Here is a 25008-nt window from a genome sequence, read left to right as displayed (position 1 = left end):
AAAAATATGAAGATAGTGTAAGGAGCCTCTGGGACAGCTTCAAGCGTACCAACATCCGAATTATAGGGGTCCCAGAAGAAGAGAGAGAGCAAGATATTGAAAACCTATTTGAAGAAATAATGACAGAAAACTTCCCCTACCTGGTGAAAGAAATAGACTTCCAAGTCCAGGAAGCACAGAGAACCCCAAACAAGAGGAATCCAAAGAGGACCACACCAAGACACATCATAATTAAAATGCCAAGGGCAAAAGACAAAGAGAGAATCTTAAAAGCAGCAAGAGAAAGACAGTCAGTTACCTACAAGGGAATACCCATAGGACTGTCAGCTGATTTCTCAACAGAATCTTTGCAGGCCAGAAGGGAGTGGCAAGAAATATTCAAAGTGATGAATACCAAGAACCTACAACCAAGATTACTTTATCCAGCAAAGCTATCATTCAGAATTGAAGGTCAGATAAAGAGCTTCACAGATAAGGAAAAGCTAAAGGAGTTCATCACCACTAAACCAGTATATGAAATGCTGAAAGGTATCCTTTAAGAAGAGGAAGAAGAAGAAAATGGTAAAGATACAAACTATGAACAACAAATACATATCTATCAACAAGTAAATCTAAAAATCAAGTGAATAAATAATCTGATGAACAGAATAAACTGGTGAATATAATAGAATCAGGGGCATAGAAAGGGAGTGGACTGACTATTCTTGGGGGGAAAGGGGGTGTTGGGGATGCGGGAAGAGACTGAACAAAAATCGTGCACCTATGGATGAGGACAGTGAGGGCGAAGGGGAGGGGGGGTGAGAACCGAGTGGAGGGGAGCTATGGAGGGAAAAAGAGGAACAACTGTAATAATCTGAACAATAAAGATTTAATTTTTTAAAAAAAGAAAATGTTTTTCATTGGCTGTAAACCCAACAATACTAAAGCACGTAATATAAATAGTAAAGAGGAGAAATAGTAACGAGGAAAAACAAGCTGTCATCCTCATAGACCCTCTAACTCCTGGTATGAATTTACCTTTTCAAACGAATTGGTAGAGAGCCAGTATTTTCATTAGTTTTGTACTCAATATCAATGTACACATATAATAAACCTGTGGGTTTGTGTTTTGTTTTGTTTTCACTTATCCCTCTAAAAACTTTCATTCCCAGGGTAGACAAGTGTCACCACCTCTCTAGGAAGCTTTCATCAATCACTGCCTCAAACTGGCAGAGCTGCCCACTGTAGGCCACCCACCTACAACATGCAAACACTAACATCACAACCACCAAACTGAATGCTCTTCCTGTGTGTCACTACCCAACAGGCTGTTGATGCCCCCACAATAGGCACCACCTCTTGTTCCACTTTCTATGATATAAGGGCTGACACAGTACAAAAGTCAAACATTATCCCTTATTTCAAAGTATTTCAGAAACGTCTCTAGTTGTTACGTTTTGTTCTTACTGAACAATATTTTGTTGAATCTCTAAAACAAGGAACATTTATTTTTTTTATATTTTATTGATTTTTTACAGTGAGGAAGGGAGAGGGATAGAGAGTTAGAAACATCGATGAGAGAGAAACATCGATCAGCTGCTTCCTGCACACTCCCTACTGGGGATGTGCCCACAACCAAGGTACATGCCCTTGACTGGAATCGAACCTGGGACCCTTCAGTTCACAGTCTCTATCCACTGAGCCAAACTGGTTAGGGCACAAGGAACATTTATAGTAGCAGACCTCTGAACCAATATAAGGTAATACAACAATGACTTGATGTAAGCATGTTCAGCCTCACACTGGTGAGCCACTCTCTAGAAGGCACACATATTTGCTCCCCTCATCTGAGCTGTTTGTTTACCAAAAATCAGTTGTGTCTGTTTCCAAACCAACTATTTTCCTTAGTGAATGAAAAAAATATAATTTAATATTATACAGCCAATAAAATATGACTGCCAAAAGAAAAAGTTGGTCTCCTCAAGAAAAAAAAATGAATGACTAGCAAAATTCAAAAAGGTGAAAAACTAAAAACAGCTGATGCTGAATTAGATGTGGGTAAGAAAACTAAAAAAGGGGAGAGGAAGATTATAAAAATCTCAAAGGATTCTGTACTCAGACGAAAGAGAAATAAACAATCATGAGTATGACTTCTAAAGGAATGCTAGCTCAGATTTCCAAACAGAAGAACCAAAGGCCTTGTTCTTCATTTGAGAAAAAGAAAGCAGTTGGTGAACAAATATCCTTTTACAGTTTTAAATGAAAATGTTCTGGAAATGTATTTTGATTCCTTGCCACAACATTTGTTTTCAATAAACTGACCACCTCATTCCTGCTTACAATAGGTAAGAGCTTTACTGTACTTAATATTGCCCTAAGGAACATACTAGCTTCAAATAACATTTTCAAATATTTCTCTATATTTTTATTACCACATTTTGCCATACTGTTCATTACATTTCTTAAGACATTTCCATCTTTAGCCTGAATAACTATAAATGATACACAGTCATACCTCATATCCTGGCTATCAGTCAGACATCATACTTAAAATAGATTTTATACAGAATATATATCATACAAGTACTATCATTGCATTGTGAAAATGAAAAGGCTTTTCAATTTAACATGCCAGCTAAAAATCATTATCTTCACAAAATTGAAATATAAACTACATTTGCAAACTCAGAGATGTCATCTGGTTTCTAAATTTTTAAATGCTAGTACCTAAATACTTTCACCAGCACCACTAAAAACAACAACATCAAAAGAGGGAGGTAAGAAAAGTACCGTGTTGTAGTCAAATGAGAAATGCCGAAGAATCCTTACCTTCCGATTCTGATCATAAGCAGAATCAATCCCCAAAATGCTGTTCACTTCTACATACGGGTATTTCTTCTCCAGGACACTGACCACATGTTCAACTTTCACCTTTTCTCCAGTCCTTACTTTGTTATATATCTGGAAAAAAATAACTGGTTAACCAACTACACTTTTAAATTTCAGAGTGTTTATTACAAAAGATTAATAAATGTGGAAGAAAACATGACTATTTTTCTTGAAAGGTCAAATGGGGTCAATAGGGAATAGCAACTCTCTTTTCCATATACCTCAATATGCCTTCTTTTTTAAAATTAAATATATTAACAGGTTTCAAGTGTGCCACCATCCAAAGTCAAATCATCTTCAGTCACCAAACACTCGGCCCCTTTAGTCCCCACCCTCCCATCCGTTCCCTCTGGTAATCACCATCCTGTTCTCTGTATCTGAGTTTCAGTTTATAATCCACACTAGCGATATCATAGGGTTCTTAGCTTCTTCTGACTGACTTATTTCATTTAGCATAATATTCTCAAGGTCCATCCATGTTGTCACAAATGGTAGTATTTCATCCTTTCTTATGGCTGAGTAGTATTCCATCATATATACTGTATATTCTACATCTTCTTTATCCCATCCTCAATCGAAGAACACTTCGGTTGTCTCCACGTCTTGCCAAAATGAATAATGCTTCAATGAACACAGATGTGCATATATCTTCGCAAATAAATGTTTTTGCATTTTTTTCAGGTAGATACCCAGGAGAGGGATTGCTGGGTAACATGGTAACCCTATTCTTAATTTTTTGAGGAACTGCCAGACTGTTTTCCACAGTGGTACAATCTACATTCCCACCAACAGTGAATGAGGGTTTCCTTTTCTACACAACCTCTCCAACATTTGTTACTACTTGTCTTGTTGGTAACAGCCATTCTAACAGGTGTGAGGTGGTATCTCATTGTAGTTTTGATTTGCATTTTCGTATTACCTACTAAGGTTGGGCATATTTTCATATATATCCATTGGGCACTTGTCTTTTTGGAGAAGTGCACATTTTTTTTATTGGATTGTTAGCTTGGTGGTGAATTGTATGAGTTTTTTTTTATAGATTTTGGATATTAAACCTTTGGGAGCTGTCGTTTGCAAATATCATCTCAGTTTCTTTTGCTGCACAGAAGCCTTTTAGTTTGATAAAGTCCATTCATTTATTTTTGCCTTTACTTCCCTTGGCTTTGGGGTCAAATTCATAAAGTGTTCACTAAGATCAAGGTCCAGTCCATTAAGTTCAGTTCCTATGTTTTCTTCTATGTACTTTATTGTTTCAGATCTTATATTTAGGTTTTTATGCATTCTGAATTAATTTTTGTACATGGGGACAAAATGTAATCTGGTTTCATTCATTTGCATGTGGCTTTCCGATTCTCCCAGCATCATTTATTGGAGAAGCTTTCTTTTCTACATTGTGTGTTTTTGTTTCCTTTTGTCAAGAATTATATGCCCATTTACATGTGGCTTTATTTCTGGGCTCTCAATTCTGTTCCATTGATCTGTGTTTTTCTGCCAGTACCATGCTGTTCTGGTTATCATACCTCTGTAGTATAATTGGAAGTCAGGTAGTGTGATGCCTCTGGCTTTGTTCTTTTTCTCAGGATTGCTTTGGCTATTCGGGGTCTTTTGTGATTCCATACAAATCTGATTATTTTTTCCCTCTATTTCATTAAAAAATGACATTGGGATTTTGATGGGGATGGTATTAAATCTGTATATTGCTTTGGGTAATAGGGCCATTTTAACAATGTTGATTCTTCCAATCCACGAACAGACTATCTTTCCATTGTGTTGTGTCTTTTTCATCTCTTAATTATGCTTTGTAGTTTTCAGTATATAGGTCCTTTACATCCTTTGTTAAGTTTATTCCTAGGTATCTTATTCTTCTGGTGACAACTGCAAAAGGATTTTTTTTCCCCATTTTTCTTTTTTTAATTTTTATTGATTTTTTATAGAGAGGAAGGGAGAGGGATAGAAAGTTAGAAACATCAATGAGAGAGAAACATCGATCAGCTGCCTCCTGCACACCCCTACTGGGGATGTGCAGGCAACCAAGGTACATGCCCTTGACGAGAATCGAACCTGGGACCCTTCAGTCCACAGCCCGACACTCTATCCACTGAGCCAAACCAGTTAGGGCTCCATTTCTTTTTTAAAGTTGTACCTTATCAAATGCTCTTTCTGCATCTATTAATAAAATCATACGATTTTTATCCTTTGTTTTGTTAATGTGGTGTATTGTATTGATTGATTTGTGTGTGTTAAACCATCCTGTGTCCCTGGAATGAACCCCACTCTATCATGATATATTATTTTTTTAATGTATTGTTGTATTCGATTTGCTAGTATTTTCAAGATGCCTTCTTAGAAACTATATATTGCTAAAATGACCCAATCTGTTCGTACTTACATTAAGCCCCAATGTAAAACTGTGTTAAATTTTTCAAAATCTGAACATTTATAAGTAACTAGTGGCCTGCACCCTCTCCAATCTGGGACATCCCTCTCACAATCTGGGACGACTGGCCCCTAACTGCTTCTGCCTGCCAACCTGATCGCCCCCTAGCCACTCCCCTGCTGGCCTGACCGCCCACAACTGCCCTCCCCTGCTGCGGCCCCCCTCCTCCAAGAGGCCCTGCCTCTGCTGTGCATCAGCCATCTTGTGGCGGCCATCTTGTGATGACATTGTGTAGAGGACCACCTAGGCTTTTATTAGCATAGATCCTGGAAATAAGAACTCATGTCCATGATGTTTAGAGGAAATAAATTGCAAAATATATATGGCAAAAATCCCTGTTTTTATAAAGCAGACATAAAACAGATGTCTATACATGTGCGTTTAAACATCTAGAAGGATACAAGGCAATCTTTTAATGGTGGTTAACTTTAAGGAGCAGGATTAGAGGGCAGAGACAGCTAAATTTTAAATTCAACTTTAATATTATTTGGGGAAAACATTTACAATGAAATTTTTTTTACTTTTGCAATTAAGAATAAACAAAAATAAATGAAAACTCCTATTATCCTTCCCTTCACATCGCTATGGGGGGGAATCTTTAAAAAGCAGACTTCACACACCATCCTCTGGATTTCCTCGTTCTCCCAGCCCTGCTAACTCCCGCCACCCTCACTGCGCTGAGAAACAGCAACGGCTCGCCCGGCATCCCTGCCGCTCTCCTGACCTTCATCAGATCCATCTCCACACGTGATCAGAATGACGTTTTTTTTTTTTTTTTTTTTTTTTTTTTTTTTTTTTTTTTTTTTTTTTTTAAATATTTTATTGATTTTTCTACAGAGAGGAAGGGAGAGAGACAGAGAGCCAGAAACATCGATGAGAGAGAAACATCGACCAGCTGCCTCCTGCACACTCCCCACTGGAGACGCGCCCGCAACCCAGGCACATGCCCTTGACCGGAACCGAACCCGGGACCCCTCGGTCCCCAGGCCGACGCTCTATCCACTGAGCCAAACCGGTCTCGGCCAGAATGACGTTTTTAATAGCAGCTTAACTCTGGGATCTGGACGCCTGTGTGCTCCCTGGCTTCAATAACCAGGTTCTCCTCTTCACTCGGCTCTCACAATACTCTACTCAACTCCTATTAACAACTTAGAATCACTACCTCCGATTTGCAGCCATTGTTCAAACTACTCCGGTTGTTCTTCCTATATTCAGCTGGGACAGTGTCCCCTCCCTAACAATGCCCACGGCCACTCTGTGTTGTCTGAGGCCATAGTGTAGCCATAGCCAGCTATGCTTCCCACAGTTTGGAGGTGTCTCCACTAGATTCTAAGTTCTCTGAGGACACAGGTGACTTCCCACCCCCTTTCTTTATCCCTCACAGCTAATACAAGGTCTGGTAAAGGGCCTTTGGTAACTGTTAGCCAAATAAACATGAATTTTAACTAATTAAAAAGCACCCCTGACTGAATCCTATATAATAAAAGCCTAATATACAAATCGATTGAATGGCGGAACAACCAGTTGCTATGACAGGCACTGACCACCAGGGGGCAGATGCTCAACACAGGAGTTGCCCCCTAGTGGTCAGTGCGCTCCTTCAGAGGGCGGGTCCACAGCCACTCTGCTGACCAGGACGAGTGGCACTCCCACAGTAGGCCAATCCCCAGGCCACGCCCCCCACCAGTGTACAAATCCCGTGCACCGGGCCTTTAGTCTCCAAATAATAAGCATAATAGACAGCAGATTAACTCCATGTTTCCAAGTAAAATAAAAGCGGTGAGAATCAATTGCTTCAGATGGTTTTCAATTATTATCACTAATCTGTAAACAGAGTAATTGGTACTTCTTCTGAATATAATAATTTTTTAAATTTATTGAATATGAAGTTTTTTATATTTGAACTTGAGCAAGAATTTTAAGTATATGTAAAATTAGGGCATTTAAAAGTTTCCAGTTAATATGAAGAAAGCAGACACTAAGAATTTTATGACTTGAGTAATAAACTGAGTCCTAATGAAAATATCATGATGGTCTTAAAGAGGGGAAAAAGCAAACATTTTTTAAAAACAAGTAGAAAACATCACATTTACCAAAAGACACTAACTAGTGATTTCTTACCTTTTCTCTTTACAGATGTATCAAATTCTCTTACCACATACTGTTTCTTAGAGTAAGTTAGACTTAAAAATTCTTCAATATTTTGAATGAAAACATACCTGAGTCAGGGTTTGGAAGGCGTGATAATGATCCACTTCTTGGGCAGCATAATTATATGCTCTCATAATAGCCACTCCAGCATCTTGCATCCCATCCACATCTTCAGAATCATTAACCACGAAGATTAAACCAAGTCTGAGTGCAAGAAAGAAGGGGCGGGGGGGCTTATCTTAAAGAATACAACTGGCTAATGAACCCCTATATTCAATGCAGCATTATTTACAATAGCCAAGATATGGAAGCAACCCAAGTGCCCATCAATAGACACACACAAAAAATGAATTATTTGTGACAGCATGGACGGACGTAGAGGGTATTAAGCTAAGTGAAATAAGACAAATACCATGTGATTTCATTTACATGTGGAATATAAAGAAAAAAATACATGAATAAACAAAACTGAAACAGACTCATAGATACAAAGAACAGACTAATGGTTGCCAGAGAGGAATATGGTTGAGGTGAAAAAGGTGAAGGAATTAAGAAGTACAAGTTGGTAGTTACAGAATAGTCATCTATACTAATAAAAGGTTAATGTGCTAATTAGACAGGTCAACCAGCCATCTTCTGGACTTCCGACTTCCTTCCGGACAAAGCCATGGTGGTGGGGGCCGAGGCAGAGGCAGTTAGGGGTGATCTGGCCGGCAGGGGAGAGCAGTTAGGGGCAAGATCAGGCCGGCAGGGGAGGGCAGTTGGGGCGACCAGGCTGGCAGGGGAGGGCAGTTGCGGGCATTATACAGGCAGGCAGGTGAGTGGTTAGGAGCCAGTGGTCCTGGATTTCGAGAGGGATGTCTTAGGCCCAGAGGGATCAGGCCTAAACCGGCAGTAAGACATCCCCCGAGGGGTCCCAGATTGGACAGGGTGCAGGCCAGGCTGAGGGACCCACCCTTCCTGTGCACGAATTTCATGCACCAGGCCTCTAGTGGGAATATAAAGTACAGCATAGGGAATATTGTCAATAATATTGTAACAACTATGTATGGTGCCAGGTGGGTACTGGAAATATGAAGGGGAACACTTTGTAAAGTATATGATTGTCTACCCACTATGCTGTACACCTGAAACTAATACAAAATAATATTGAATGTAAACTGTGATTGAAAAAAAATGCAAATGGTTAAAAGGAATGTACCCCACACAAATACTATAGCTAATAGAAGAAAACTATTCGTTATTGAAAAACACAGTTCACATCCTACTCTAATATGGTTGGCAAAGGCATTCATCACTTACAGAATAAAAAAGCAGGTTCCCAAAGGAGGCTGGGACTTTCAACTGTCAAAGCAAGCTGTTTCCACCTGGCTGGTGTGGCTCAGTGGTTGAGCATTAACCCTGGAACCAGGAAGTCACCGGTTCAATTCCTAGTCAGGGCACATGCCCAGGTTGCAGGCTCGATCCCCAGTGTGGGTCGTGCACGAAGCAGCCGATCAATGATTCTCTCATCATTCATGTTTCTATCTCTCTCTCTCCCTCTCCCTTCCTCTCTGAAATCAATAAAAGTATATTGTAAAAAAGAAAAAAAAATTGTTCTTCAAAGGCACGGTGGAAAGCTAGCCATTCAACTACCCTGTTGGTATATTAGGCAACACAAATGAATTAAGTGGGTCTGTGTGCACCTAAACAATGATTGTCTATACATGCAGTCCCCAACAGTCTAACAAAAGCTGCTGGCAAGACTCTGTCTGCACTGATAGGGAAGAGGCTTGTGACACAGCCACGCACTCAGTAAAACTCTTTCCCTGGCAAGCAAACTCAGACCACAAACTCCTTGTGTACAAGCCACTGATTAATAATTCAGTGGTGGTAAGCTTCTATTCCTTGAGAATCAAATTCTTTATCCCAAAAGATGCTGGCTTCATGTTGCTATTAATGATCCCCACTATTAATTATCCTACAATTCAATAGCACCAGACTTCCACTTAAGAATGACAAACAAAATCTCAGTTTAATTAGATAGAATCATCAAACCAACACCAGTGTTACCTCAGTGGTATATGGTTACTGAGGAACATCTCAGCTACGCTCATCAGCTCTGCTGTGGTCTCATGCGCAGGATCAACCATGAAAACCTGTGGGCAGAGGGAAAGGAATGCATGAAATGACATTCACTAAGATGTCCCTGGGCCAATAAAAATGCCCACAGTCTTTTCACCTAAAGGCCATCTTTTTCCAACTACGCTCAAACCACATAAGACAGGCATCACACAAATAGTAATTACCCTCCCTTTATGTTCAAAAACATGGCACTGAAAGGATACGGGGTTTTCTCAGGGTCAATTTCTCAGTTGAGAGAGGAGACTTCAATATAAACTCTTTTGTATGCTAACATGGGGTACAGTCCAGATTGCTAACACCTTCTCTTTTACTACACCTTAAAAACCCTAGTTTTATTAACTCTCCCACCTTAGAAAATTCAGATTAAATTTCTAAGGATTTCTGAATTCAGCATTCAACTTTGATACAATAAAAGCTATTATCATTTAGTTTTCACATGCTTTAAAAATATTTCATTTAATAAGTCAGACATATGGTTAAGAAGAAACATTGACATTCTGACAGGGAAGGAAATAAGTGGTTTCGAGAATGAGGGAAGTACAGAGGACAGTGCTCCTTGAAGTGCTGAGGGAGCCAGCCTTGGAGCTCACCTGCCTCTGACCTCTTTAGGAGCCAATAATGGCAGAGAAGGAAATGGGAGGGAAAAGAGGGTGAATTAAGAACCCTCTTCCACTATCTACCTGAAGCACTGAAATATGGAATAACCAATAGGATAGAAGACTTAGTTAAGGTAATAAACTGATCTACTAAAGTTCAGGGATTAAGATATTTAAGAAAAACAAGTAGCAACATATGCATCTTCTTAGTAAAAAAGAACTGTCTTAAAAATAACACAGTCTAATCTTCAGGTTATTGAGAAGCATTTCCTAATACACTGACATCTCACAGCCCTAAAAATGATCAATACACTTCAAAACCCTTTTCGTGTGAATATGGAGCTGGGCCAAGAGTGCATTGGCAGTGCAATGTTGGGCAACAGCAGCTAGTAAAGAGAGAAGTGACATTCTAGATGTGACAAAGGTAGGAGAGCAGGCAAGGCAGAAACAGAGTTCACATCAGACAATAAAAATTTTTGGAGAAACCAAGATGGCGGCATAGGTAAATACCGGAGATTGCTGCCTCACACAACCACTTCAAAAACACAACTAAAAGACAAAACGGACATCATCCAGAACCACAGGAAGACTGTCTGAGTGGAAATTCTACAACTAGAAGGAAAGAGAAAAGCACACTGAGACTCAGAGGAGGTGCAGAAGTAAAGTGCAGAGGTACGGAGGCGCACGTGGAAAGGGCTGGCAACTGAGGATGCGGTTGTCTTTTTCAATCGGGTGGGAGTCTCAAGCTCCCAACTGCTCTGAACTCCAGTTCTGGGCGAGTCTCTGGGGACCCAGACTCATACGGGGAGAAACTGGACTGTCTGGCATCGGTCGGAACTCGAGGGCGGCTTTCTCTCAGAGGTGCTTGCAGCGATTACCGGGACACTGAGACTCGGGGCCTCTTAGGGTAGGACTGAGGAGCAGCCATAGCTGCTTGCTCTGCCCTGTTGATCCCCTGAGACCCCACCCCACCCAAGCCATGTGCAGAGGCTTTTGCATATGAAAGGCCTGGCCCTTTGCAATCTGAAAATTACCTAACAAACTGCAGCTGGGTCAGAGAGACCCAGAACTTCCAAAAGAAGACCCAAGGCCCCACAGCAGCTTGCATTACTTCACAGCTGGACCTCGTCTGGGCACCTCCAAACCCCAAACAAAGAAGAGGAATCTGCAGATCTCTCCATAGCTCCTGCTGGGTAGCCTCAGGCAGAAGCTAAATTAAGCACCTCCTTAGAGATCCAAGAGCCAGTGTACCCAGTGATCAGAGTGGGACCATCCAGATTACAACTCCTCAGATCCATAAGGGACACACTCAGGGGGCAGACTCAGTGAGCACCAAAGCCCCACTGAAGCAACTCTGGCCCCAGAAGGGTGTCTCCAACACAGAAGTTCTCCCACTGCAGACACAGCTGATTCTCACAGCCAATTGGCGTGGAGGTCAATTCCTCCCAGTGATACCTACAACAATCAAGGCTTAACTACAACAAGACTGTGCACAAAGCCCACAAAGGGTGCACCACGAGTGTCCACCTCAGGTAATTGGGGAGGCTGAGCCACTAGGCCCTATAGGACACCTAGCACACAAAGCCGCTCTACCAACACAGGGAAGCATAAAAAATGCGGAGACATACAAACACGTCACCAATGACAAAAATGGAGTAAAGCAAACTACTGGATATAGAGTTCAAAACCACACTTGCAAGGTTTTTCAAGAATTTTCTAGAAACCACCGATAAATTTAGTGAGACCCTCAAGAAATCCAGTGAGACCCTTGAGGATATGAAAAAAGACCAACTAGAAATTAAGCATACACTGAATGAAATAAAGAATATTATACAGCCAAAACCGGTTTGGTTCAGTGGATAGAGCGTCGGCCTGCGGCCTGAAGGGTCCCAGTTTCGATTCCGGTCAAGGGCATGGACCTTGGTTGCGGGCACATCCCCAGTAGGAGGTGTGCAGGAGGCAACTGATTGATGTTTCTCTCTCATCGATGTTTCTAATTCTCTATCCCTCTCCCTTCCTCTCTGTAAAAAATCAATAAAATATATTAAAAAAGAAAAAGAATATTATACAGACCCCCCAACAGCAGACCAGAGGATCGCAAGAATCAAGTCAAAGATTTGAAATACGAAGAAGCCAAAAACACCCAACCGGAAAAGCAAAATGAAAAAAGAATCCAAAAATATGAAGATAGTGTTGCTGGGACAACTTCAAGCGTACCAACATCAGAATTATAGGGGTCCCAGAAGAAGAGAGAGAGCAAGATATTGAAAACCTATTTGAAGAAATAATGACAGAAAACTTCCCCTACCTGGTGAAAGAAATACACTTACAAGTCCAGGAAGTGCAGAGAACCCCAAACAAGAGGAATCCAAAGAGGACCACACCAAGACACATCATAATTAAAATGCCAAGAGCAAAAGACAAAGAGAGAATCTTAAAAGCAGCAAGAGAAAAACAGTCAGTTACCTACAAGGGAGTACCCATAGGACTGTCAGCTGATTTCTCAACAGAAAATTTGCAGGCCAGAAGGGAGTGGCAAGAAATATTCAAGGGCTACTAACCCGGAGGCAACAGCTCTCAAGCAGCGCGACTACATGAACTCAGAGGAGACCTGCTTCCCTCCACGGAAAGGTTAGACTTCCCCCAAAGGTGCTGTTTGCAATTCAGATTGGAGCGAGGAACACGCGCGGGGGGAAATCTGCGCCCCACAAAGTCCGCGCCCGTTGAGGCCAGCGTGACCCGAAAGTGGGGAAGGGCTCCCGCAGGGCTGCTGGCAGAAGGGAACACTATAAATAAGCCCATGGTTGGACTGGATGCAAAGTGGCAGCCTCTGATTTTGCCAGCGGGCCGGCTACTTGGTGCCAGGGGCCGGAGCGCGCGCAGAGACTCCGCGCAGATCTGGAAGGTGGAGCCCTGCGAGTTCGCACAGCTTCCCAGGCTTGTGTTTACACACTTCCTCTTAAATCTGTGAGTTTGATTGTTGAACACAGTGCACAGGATTACCCAGTTGGGGTCGCTAGCAGAGCCTGTAGGGGAAGATTGTTTTTGGGGAGCCTGGGAAACAGAGCTGGGAGTGACGACTGGGTCAGGTACAATAGAGAACTCCTGGTCAGAGAAGACTTATAGCCTCAGAGGTCAATCCAGACACACTGCCACCCAGAGCAGAGCCACGAACTGACTCTTCTGTAACTACAGATAAAGGCAGTATGGGGAACCAATACGGCCTGCCTTAAAATCAGGACTGTGGCTTACAACACGGAGGAACAGTGTATCAGAGGGAAATTCAACATTCTCCTAAATTATGGGCCTGCCAAAAAGAAGAGTAGAAGACCTGAAGCACCTTCATTACTGCACATTTTTATTTTTATTTTTTAAAATTATTTTTTCACCTTTTAACTAAGAAACCATTTTTCTTTTTTTCTCTTTTTTTCCCCATCACCTGATTTTACCCTTTCAATTACTACATCTTTATTTTTAACTAGTAATATTACTGCTACCATTTTACCATTTTTTAAAGCGTCATTTTATTTTGTCTTTATTTTATTTTGGGACTAATGTTCTCCATTCTATTTTCATCGTTCCTTTAGCAACATTTTTCTCTACCTCAATTTTGCCTCTGTGCTAAAACCCTCTTCCCCACTTTTTCCTTTTTGTTGTCTTGTTTCTCTTACCCTACTCCAGCTTTAGATTTTCCCTGTTCTTTTTACCCCCTGTCAAAATTTTACCCTACTTATATACCCTATGTCCAATCCCCTGCTCTAAATCCTTATACACCTTTCCCTTATCTTCCTTCACTATCCAAATTTTTTTTCTTCTTCTTCTTTTCTCTATTGTTTTATTGTTGTTTGCTTGATTGTCAAGTATATTGGGGTTTTTTTTAGGATTGTTTGTGAGGTTATTCTGCTTATTCTTTTTATTTTTCTCCCCCCCCCACCCCCCCGTTAGTTCTGTGCTTCTGTTTTACCTTGCATCGCTTGATATTATTGGTTGTTTCTAGTTTGTATTCATCTCCAGGAATCTGTTGCTGTAATTTGTTGGGATTAGTGGCAGTTCTATAGGAGTTTTCTCCTCATATAAATAGTCTCCTACCCTCTTCTACTTCATTCTCTTTTCTCTCTCACTTTTTTTTTTCTTCTTCTTTTTTCCCCTCCCTTTTTCCAATTTCATTTTTGCACTCCTTTTTTTTCTTTCTTTCTTTTTTCTCTCCTATCTTTTTCTCTTCTTTCTTCCTTATCTCCTAACTCTCTTAGCTCGGGTGGCCACCTTTATTTGGGGTTATTAATATCATAAATACATTCATGTTCAGTGCCTGGAACGTTGTGCCTTGTTGTGTTGTATTTGGTGCCTTTAAATCATCGCAGCAGATTCAAGCAACAGCGGCCTCCTGATCACCACACGCTCTGTCTGGGGAACAGTTCCTGTGTGTGAAGCCTCCCCCCACCAGCCAGAAGAGCCACCACAGCTGTGAACAGCACTTACCAGAGGACCTGCTACCAACGGAGGAGCAGCTGCTAACACAACCACCCAAGGAGCAACCACAGCCCGAGGAGCCACTGCCACCCAGGGAACAGCCACTGCCACCCAGGGAGCAGCCACTGAACAACTCAACAACTAGATACGTCAGTGAGATCAAACATGGGTAGACAAAGAGACCCCCAAAGGAAAGAATAGGAGGACTTGCCAGAAAAGCAGCTAAGTGAGACAGAGGCATGCAACATGATGGAAAAAGAATTCAGAATAAGGGTCCTAGAGTACATGCACCACATGTGCAAGAAGCAAGAAGAAACAGATGAAAAAATCAACTACTTATGCAAGAAGCTAGAAGAAACAGATGAAAAAATCAACAACTTAAGTAAGTCCCAAGAAGAAATAAAGAGCGAAATAGCTGCAATAAAAAACACCATTGAAAGTATCAACAGTAGACTCGGAGAAGCGGAGGACCTAATTAGTGAATTAGAAGACAAGGAAGCAAAACACACCCAAACTGTACTGCAATTGGAGAAAAAAATTAAAAGACAGGAGGAGAGCCTAAGGGAGCTTTGGGACAACATGAAACAAAACAACATACGAATAATAGGGGTGCCAGAACAACAGAAAGAGGAACAAGGATTAGAAAACCTATTCGAAGAAATAATATCAGAAAACTTCCCTGAGGTGGGGAAGAAAAAAGTCACACAAGCCCAGAGAGTCCCAAACAAGGTAAACCCGAAAAGACCCACACCAAGACACATCATAATTACCATGGCAAATGTTCAGGACAAAGAGAGAATCTTACAGGCTGCAAGAGAGAGACGGAAAGTTACATACAAGGGATCTCCCATTAGATTATCAAATGATTTCTCAACAGAAACACATCAGGCCAGAAAGGAATGGACGGAAATTTACAAAGTGATGCAAAGCAAAGGACTGAATCCAAGAATACTCTATCCAGCAAGGCTATCATTCAAAATTGAAGGGGAAATAAGAAGCTTCACAGACAAAAAAAGGCTAAGGGAGTTTATCACCACCAAGCCAGCCATGCAAGAAATGCTAAAGGGACTGGTGTAAAAAGAAGAAATAAAAAGCTCAGAAAGAAAACAGCCACACACAAAAAAAGAAATGGCTACAAACAAATACCTTTCAATAATAACTTTAAACGTAAACAGACTAAATGCTCCAACCAAAAGACATCGAGTGGCTGAATGGATAAAAAAACATGACCCATACATCTGCTGTCTACTAGAGACCCACCTCATTAGAAGGGACTCACACAGACTGAAAGTGAAGGGATGAAAAATATCTTTCAGGCAAATGGAAAGGAAAAGAAAGCTGGGGTAGCAATACTTATATCGGACAAAATACATCTCAAAGTGAAGGCCATAAGAAGAGATAAGGAAGGCCACTTCATAATACTAAAGGGATCAATACAACAAGAAGATATAACCCTGGTAAACATATATGCACCCAATGCAGGAGCACCCAAATACATAAAAAACTCCTGGAAGATATCAAAGGAGAGATCGACAACAATACAATCATAGTAGGGGACTTTAATACACCACTGACATCACTGGATAAGTCCTCTAGACAAACAACCAGCAAAGAAACAGCAATCCTAAATGACTCACTAGATCAGATGGACTTAATTGACATCTTCAGAACAGACAAAAAAAGGCTAAGGGAGTTTATCACCACCAAGCCAGCCATGCAAGAAATGCTAAAGGGACTGGTGTAAAAAGAAGAAATAAAAAGCTCAGAAAGAAAACAGCCACACACAAAAAAAGAAATGGCTACAAACAAGTACCTTCAGAACACTTCCTCTCAGGTGCTCATGGGACATATTCAAAAATAGACCACATATTGGGTCACAAGCAAAGTCTCCACAAATTCAAGAAGATTGAAATCATAAAAAGCATCTTCTCAGACCACGATGGCATAATGTTAGAAATAAACTACAATAAAAACAACCCAAAATACTCAAACACTTGGAAGCTGAATAGCATGTTATTAAATATTGATTGGGTTACCAATGAGATCAAAGAAGAAATTAAAAACATCCTGGACACTAATGACAATGAAAACACAACAATCCAAAACCTATGGGACACAATGAAAGCAGTCCTGAGAGGGAAGTTTATAACTCTACAGGCCTATCTAAAAAAAAAAAAACAGAAAAAATGGTAGTAAATCATCTAACTCTACAACTCAAAGAATTAGAAAGAGAGCAACAAGAAAACCCCAGAGTGAGCAGAAGGAAGGAGATAATAAAGATTAGAGCAGAAATAAATGACATAGAGGCCAAAAAAACAATACAGAAAATCAATGAAACCAAGAGCTGGTTCTTTGAAAGGAAAAACAAGATTGAAAACCCTCTAGCCAGGCTGACCAAGAAGCAAAGAGAGAGGACCCAAATAAACCAAATCAGAAACGATAGAGGCGAAATAACAACAGACCCCACAGAAATACAAATGATTGTTAAACAATACAACGGACAACTCTATTCCAACAAACTAGACAACCTGGAGGAAATGGACAAATTCCTAGAAAAATACAACATTCCAAAACTCAATCAGGAAGAATCTAAAAATCTCAATAGGCCAATAACTATGGAAGAAACTGAAGCAGTCATCAAAAAGCTTCCAGCAAACAAAAGCCCAGGACCAGACGGCTTCTCAGGGGAGTTTTACCAAACTTTCAAGGAAGAACTAAAACCTATCCTCCTCAGACTACTACAAAAAATTCAAGAGGAAGGAACACTTCCAAGCTCATTCTATGAAGCCAGCATCACCCTAATACCAAAACCAGGTAAAGACAACATAATGAAAGAGAATTACAGGCCAATATCCCTCATGAACATAGATGCCAAAATCCTCAACAAAATCTTAGCAAATCGGATCCAGCAGTACATCAGAAGGATCATACACCATGACCAAATAGGATTTATCCCAGGGATGCAAGGATGGTACAACATCCGTAAATCAATAAACGTGATACATCACATAAACAAATTGAAAGAAAAAAAACCACAAGGTCATGCCCTGACCGGTTTGGCTCAGTGGATGGAGCTTCGGTCTGCGGACTGGAGGGTCCCGGGTTCAGTTCCGGTCAGGGGCATGTGCCTTGGTTGCGTGCACGTCCCCAGTGGGGGGTGTGCAGGAGGAGGCTAGTTGATGTTTCTCTCTCATCGATGTTTCTGACTCTCTGTCCCTCTCCCTTCCTCTCTGTGGAGGGTCAATAAAATATATTTTTAAAAAAACAAAAAAAAAACCACATGGTCATATCAATTGATGCAGAAAAAGCATTCAACAAAATCCAACAACCATTTTTGATAAAAACTCTCAGCAACGTGGGAATAGAAGGATCATACCTCAACATAATAAAAGTCATATATGACAGGCCCACAGCCAACATCATACTCAATGGACAAAAACTAACACCATTTCCCCTAAGAACAGGAACAAGACAGGGATGCCCACTCTCACCACTCCTGTTCAACATAGTCCTGGAAGTATTAGCCATTGCAATTAGACAAGAAGAAGAAATAAAAGGCATCCAAATTGGAAAAGAGGAAGTAAAACTGTCCTTATTTGCAGAAGACATGATATTATACATACAAAACCCTAGAGACTCCATCAAAAAACCACTAGACTTAATACATGAATTTGGCAATGTAGCAGGATACAAAATTAACCCCAAGAAATCTGAGGCATTTCTATACACCAATAGTGAACTTTCAGAAAGAGAGATTATAAAAACAATCCCATTTACCATCGCACCAAAAAAATTAAGCTACCTAGGAATAAACTTAACTAAAGAGGTAAAAGACCTCTACTCAGAAAACTACAGGACGTTGAAAAAAGAGATAGAGGAAGACATAAAGAGATGGAAGAACGTACTATGTTCTTGGAATGGTAGAATCAACATCATCAAAATGTCCATTCTACCCAAAGCAATCTATAAATTCAACGCACTTCCCATTAAAATACCAATGGCCTACTTCAAAGATCTAGAACGAACTCTCCAAAAATTCATCTGGAATAAAAAAAGACCCCGAATAGCTGCAGCGATCCTGAGGAAGAACAAAGTAGGTGGGATCTCAATGCCAGATATCAAGCTGTATTACAAAGCCACTGTTCTTAAAACTGCCTGGTACTGGCACAAGAACAGACATATAGATCAATGGAATAGAATAGAGAGTCCAGAAATTAGCCCGAACCAATATGCTCAATTAATATTTGACAAAGGAGGCAAGAACATACAATGGAGCCAAGATAGTCTCTTCAATAAATGGTGTTGGGAAAATTGGACAGATATATGCAAGAAAATGAAACTAGACCACCAACTTACATCATACACAAGAATAAACTCAAAATGAATAAAGGACTTAAATGTACAACAGGAAACCATAAAAATTCTAGAAGAATCCAAAGGCAACAAAATCTCAGACATATGCCGAAGCAACTTCTTCACTGATACAGCTCCTAGGGCAGTTGAAACTAAAGAGAAAATGAACAAATGGGACTACATCAAAATAAAAAGCTTCTGCACAGCAAAAGAAACCATCAACAAAACAACAAGAAAGCCCACTGCGTGGGAAAACATATTTGCCAACGTCATACCTGATTAGGGCCTAATCTCCAAAATTTATAGGGAACTCATACAACTTAACAAAAAGAAGATAAACAATCCAATCAAAAAATGGGCAAAGGATCTAAGTAGACACCTTTCAAAAGAGGACATTCAGAAAGCCAAGAGACATATGAAAACATGCTCAAAGTCACTAATCATCCGAGAGATGCAAATCAAAACAACAATGAGGTACCATCTCACACCTATCAGAATGGCTATCATCAACAAATCAACAAACGACAAGTGCTGGAGAGGATGTGGAGAAAAAGAACACTTGTGCACTGCTGGTGGGAATGCCGACTGGTGCAGCCACTATGGAAGACAGTATGGAGTTTCCTCAAAAAACTGGAAATGGAACTCCCATTTGACCCTGTGATCCCACTTCTAGGAATATATCCCAAGAAACCAGAAACACCAATCAGAAAGGATATGTGCACCCATATGTTCATAGCAGCACAATTCACCATAGCTAAGATCTGGAAACAGCCTAAGTGCCCATCAGTAGATGAATGGATTAGAAAACTGTGGTACATCTACACGATGGAATACTATGCTGCTGTAAGAAAGAAGGTACTCTTACCATTTGCAACGGCATGGATGGAACTGGAGAGCATTATGCTAAGTGAAATAAGCCAGTCAATGAAGGAAAAATACCACATGATCTCATTCATTCATGGACAATAAAGACCATTACAAACTTTTGAACAATAATAGATACAGAGGCAGAGATGCCTTAAACTGATTGTCAAACTGCAGTGGGAAGGCCAGGGAGGGTTGTGGGGGGCTGGAGGGAGGGGGGTAAGAGATCAACCGAAGGACTTGTATGCATGCATATAAGCGTAACTAATGGACATAAGACACTGGGGGGTAAGGGAGGCCAGGGGATTGTCAAGGGGGAGGGGGCGGGGGGGGGGGGGAGAGAACTGACACATATGTAATACCCTTTGTAATACTTTCAGCAATAAAAAAAAAAAAAGAAATATTCAAAGTGATGAATACCAAGAACCTAAAACCAAGATTACTTTACCCAGCAATGCTATCATTCAGAATTAAAGGTCAGAGAAAGAGCTTTACAGATAAGAAAAGCTAAAAGAGTTCATCACCACTAAACCAGTATTATATGAATGCTGAAAGGTATCCTTTAAGAAGAGGAAGAAGAAGAAAAAGGTAACGATACAAATTATTAACCACAAATACACATTTATCAACAAGTGAATCTAAAAATCAAGTGAATAAATAATCTGATGAACAGAATAAACTGGTGAATATAATAGCATCAGGGGCATAGAAAGGGAGTGGACTGACTATTCTCGGGAGGGAAAGGGGTGTGGGGGGTGCGGGAAGAGACTGGACAAAAATTGTGCACCTATGGATGAGGACAGTGCGGGCGGTAAGGGCAGAGGATGGGGTGGGAACCGGGTAGAGGGGAGCTATGGGGGGGAAAAAGAGGAACAACTGTAATAATCTGAACAAAAAAGATTTAATTTAAAAAAAAATTTTTTTACCTACCATGTTATGTAAGTTTTTCCTGATCTGCCGGATAACACCAGGAAAGGTGGGTCGAAGCAACTCTTGTAGACTAGAAGGCCATGAATTATATCTGGCATCGACCTCCAGGTTGTTGATCCACTAGAAAAAAAAATACAACATGGTACATACACTTTAGTCAACATTAATGAAATTTGCAGAAAAAATAGTAAGACTTTAAATTGTTTTAAGAATTACACAGGAAAACACCATTTTCAAAAATATAAAGATCAAATAAAAAATGAGTGGCTAAAACATAAGCCAAGAATAGAAGATACCTGCAACCTACAAAAGCAATAAAGGACTAGTGTCGAGAATATGTATAGTAGAAGATGAAGAGGGGATAAATGGTGATAGCTGGAGACCTGAGTTGGGGTGGTAAACACACAATATATATATATTCAGATGATGTACTGTAGAATTGTATACCTGAAAACTATAATTTTATTAACCAATGTTACCCCAATAAATTCAATTAAAGAATGAATATGTATTAAAATCTAACATATCAATAAAAGGTAAACAATATATGAGAAACAGAAATTAGTGAAAAACATGAATGAGAAAATTTATATTAAAAACTCATGTGAGCAATTAACATAAGGAAAGAGGTACATTGACACTGGTCATCTGAAAAATATAAACTGAAAGCACAATAAAATTTCAAACTAATTAAACTGAAAAAAATTTAAAAGTTTGTCAAGATCAAAAAGTGGGCAAGGACACAGAGCACTGAGAATTCTCATGTATGTTGGTATCTGAACAGTCACTTTAAATAGAGTATTTCTGAAAGGATACACAAATAATTGCTAATACCTGTTGTTTCTGGGAAGAAAAACTGAAGAGTTGAGAGATGAGACTTCAATAAAAACTCTTTTGTATGTCTTAAATGTTAAACTTTGTGTAAAAAAATTTTTAAATCAGTAAAAGATAAAACCTCATATGCTAAAACTGACTGGTACATGTCAACCTATATAAGTCTTGAAAAAATTGTTGAATAAGAAGGAAACTGATGAAGGACACTGATATAGCATTTATCAAACTTTTAAAACATACAGTATGGAATAATATGGTAAAACAGGGACAGAAGGGATGCACACCAACTGCAGAAGAGGAATTACATACAGGAGGGGAACAGCGAGAGATAGATCTGACACAAAATTAATGCTAACCTTTAGTAAGTATAGTGGTGGGTCACACAGTTGTTAATTATGTTACTCTCTTTACTCTTTGCAGTTAAAAACATTTTTAATAGAAAAGTAAATAACAGCAGTATTCACCAAAATAGCACCAAGTGACAATTCAAATAATGACCATCTAAGTTCTATATTATTTCTCTTTTTAAAAACTGTCCCTAAAGCCCTGGCCAGTGTGGCTCAGTAGGTTGGAGCATTGTCCCATGTCCCATACACCAAAAGGTTTCGGATTCAATTTCCGGGTCAGGGCCCATACCTAGGTTTTGGGTTTGATCCCTGGTTGGGACGCATATGGAAGGCAACCGATCAATTTCAATTTCTCTCTCTCTCTCCCCCGCCCCCCGCCCCTTTCTTCTTCCCTGCCCTCTCTCTCTAAAAATCAATAAAAACATATTCCCTAAAATAAATGCAGTACAAAATCAAGAAATAAAGGACTGGAGTGCCAAGGGTGAGCTAGACATATGTCCAACACTGACCTCACTTCACCTTGACTGCTCAAGATAGCTCAACTCCCTCCACTCTCTCTTACGGATGTGAACACAAAGGCCCAGAGGCATCATACAGCAGATATTAAACTACATGAATCCTTCACATATAAAATGTCAAATATGCAACAGAGCAAATACAAACTAAACACTCTTTCCTAAGACATGCTCCGCTGAATCACACGGTGATACAAAAGTGGAAAAATCACTGTCTTAACCATATTAAGTATAACTCAACTTTTTAGAGCATTTAAGTGCTGATATTACATGCATAGAATCCCATATAAGCAGCTGTGGTAAATCTTTGTTTGATGCCAACAAAAGAGCTGGCAGGAATAACTTACCTCTCATAAAAAAAAAAATGTAACAAAATACCTGGCCAGGTGTCCCTGGGCCTCTGATAGAACACCTACCGCAATCGCAGGACTCCTGATGTCCACGGCATAGTCAGCCTCGGAGGGCTGGGTGTTCAGTTTTAAAACATTGTGCAGAGAAAGACCTTCGATTCCCAGTCTATGTAGACCCTCCATGACCCGAGCTTCATTCCTCAATACATCAAACAAACTGAAAAAAAAAAAAATAGGTATTTAGAAGAAAAAGCTTTTAAAAATACCCTTGCCATAAAAAAATGTATCAGTTCAAACTCAATTCCCTATCGAATTAGTTGAGAAATCAAAAAAGGGTGATCTTCCCTTTGTTTCCTCTGGTCAAGTATGTAGAAAAAAGCAAGTAGGACTTACTTCTTGGTTCATGCTTACTTATACTTATCAACATATACATTGCATATAGAAATGATCTAATATAAACATACAATTTCAGAGCAAAATAATCCTAACTCTGGAATTTACATTGCACATCTTAAAAAATGCTACAGTAATCTCTCTGTGCTATTTCTTACAACTGCGCATGAATCTATTATCTCAAAACAAAGAGTTTATTAAAAAAACACCAAAAAAAGAAATACTAGATTACATATGTTTAACATATTTTAATATCAGTAGCAATTTACACAGGCACACAACATATGACCACAGCTGGAGAGGTTTGTTAGGGGAGAGGAAATAAGAGGACAGGATAAAGACTTTACTCTTTAGTTCTCTGATATAGATGAATTACTTAAAATTTACTATGAGCAAGTACCCAGTCTGTAATACTATGAAAATTAAAGACATATATTTTTAATTAAAAAGACAAATATGGGCAATCTTGTAGTGCCTTATTAACTTTCACTAGCTCTGTAGAGTAGCGTATGAACATACAGCTCAGTCAGTGTGGAAACACCACACTGGGGAAAGTGCTTCTTCTGAAGCATTAGCAACAGCTTTTGTTTCTGCTGCTATGAAGCCATGGTGTCGCCTGTCAATTTTAATTCAAAGGATAAAATGGGAAGTCCACCTGACTGTCCACTAACCTGCTCCAAAAATTCGTGAGGGCAATTTAGAACAATTTAGTCCTAAATCACATTTTTCGGAACAGAAAGGGAGGTATTCTGGACACCAGAAGCAGCACATTGAATAACCTCCTTCACTCTATCCCCAGAGCAAAAGCCGCTCTTTTCTGCTTTCCTAGTTAATAGGAACACTTAGCTTCTAAAAGGGCATTCTCAAAAGACACTTGGGCCTTACGTGTCCAAGGCCTTAAATGGACATTATGATTAAGGAAAAAAGGCAAAGTGTCATCCTACCCTCCCAGTCAGAACAGACCCTCCCGAGTGCTCTCCCTGGGCCTGGTGAGCCATCAGGCTTGCAAACATGCCACCACCATGGAGAACAATGTGAATGCACTGCAAGGAACTGCACATGATCAAGACTTTCAGAGCATGGGAAATAATATCCATACCTGAATATATCCTGCGTATCTAAATCTATATGAAGTCCATTGATGAACAGTGCTGAGTCTCCGGGCTGTAACCCTAAAGTTCCTTTGAAATACTGAAATATTTAAAAAAAAATTATTGAGCAAGAAGAGAATGTTCAACAGAAATGTCCACGTTTCTAGCTTTATTATGTGTACTAATGCTGCCATCCTCTAAAGTCCCACAGGAAACCCCAAGGCTGAGGGAAGATTTCCTTTTATGGATGCCCATTCGGCGTTTACTACTCTATCTGGTCAAACTGCTGGCTTATGAGGCCTATTCCTCTCCTCCCACCCCCTCCCTCGCTCCTTCCCACTATTGCCTATAATGGAGGGGGGAGGGGGTCAAATCAGCCAAGTGCTGAGGGTCACTTTTCATAAAAGAGGACTTCTGTTACTTTTCCCTGTTGGTGATGCCAACCAAGATGGTGACAGCAGTCAATAACAGCTGGGCCTTCTTGATAAAGTCCAGCGAATTAATCTAGAAGGGTTTCAAAACCTCATACCTCCCTTCAACTTACAAACTAAAGCACACAGAGAAACTCTGAATTTCTGTGCTAAGGACTGAACCTACATGCAACCTAGCTCTCTGGTGTCCCTGGGGAAAAGGGGTGCCTTCAACTGCTGCTCCCTGAGACTGTGGCCACCCAGATTCTCCCACT

General features: G+C 40.1%; 1 protein-coding gene across 4 annotated transcripts in view; it reads right to left on the bottom strand.

The window, feature by feature from the left end:
- Positions 1-25008, bottom strand: part of UGGT1 (UDP-glucose glycoprotein glucosyltransferase 1) — a 191545-nt gene that overhangs the window by 105370 nt on the left and 61167 nt on the right. For all 4 annotated transcript variants that reach the window (XM_070423223.1, XM_070423222.1, XM_070423221.1 and 1 more), the window contains 6 exons: positions 24332-24423; positions 22906-23056; positions 20794-20913; positions 9509-9594; positions 7525-7660; positions 2809-2940 (listed from right to left, as the gene is read on the bottom strand). In XM_070423223.1, the coding sequence (XP_070279324.1) occupies positions 2809-2940; positions 7525-7660; positions 9509-9594; positions 20794-20913; positions 22906-23056; positions 24332-24423 (717 nt within the window). The remainder of the gene's footprint in view (positions 1-2808; positions 2941-7524; positions 7661-9508; positions 9595-20793; positions 20914-22905; positions 23057-24331; positions 24424-25008) is intronic.

The sequence above is a fragment of the Myotis yumanensis genome, unplaced genomic scaffold, assembly GCF_028538775.1.
Source record: "Myotis yumanensis isolate MYYU_CA2020_CCGP unplaced genomic scaffold, mMyoYum1.0.hap1 SCAF_8, whole genome shotgun sequence".
NCBI lineage: Eukaryota > Metazoa > Chordata > Mammalia > Chiroptera > Vespertilionidae > Myotis > Myotis yumanensis.
The sequence above is the reverse complement of the archived record's forward strand: the minus strand, read 5'-3'. Positions and strand labels throughout refer to the sequence as shown.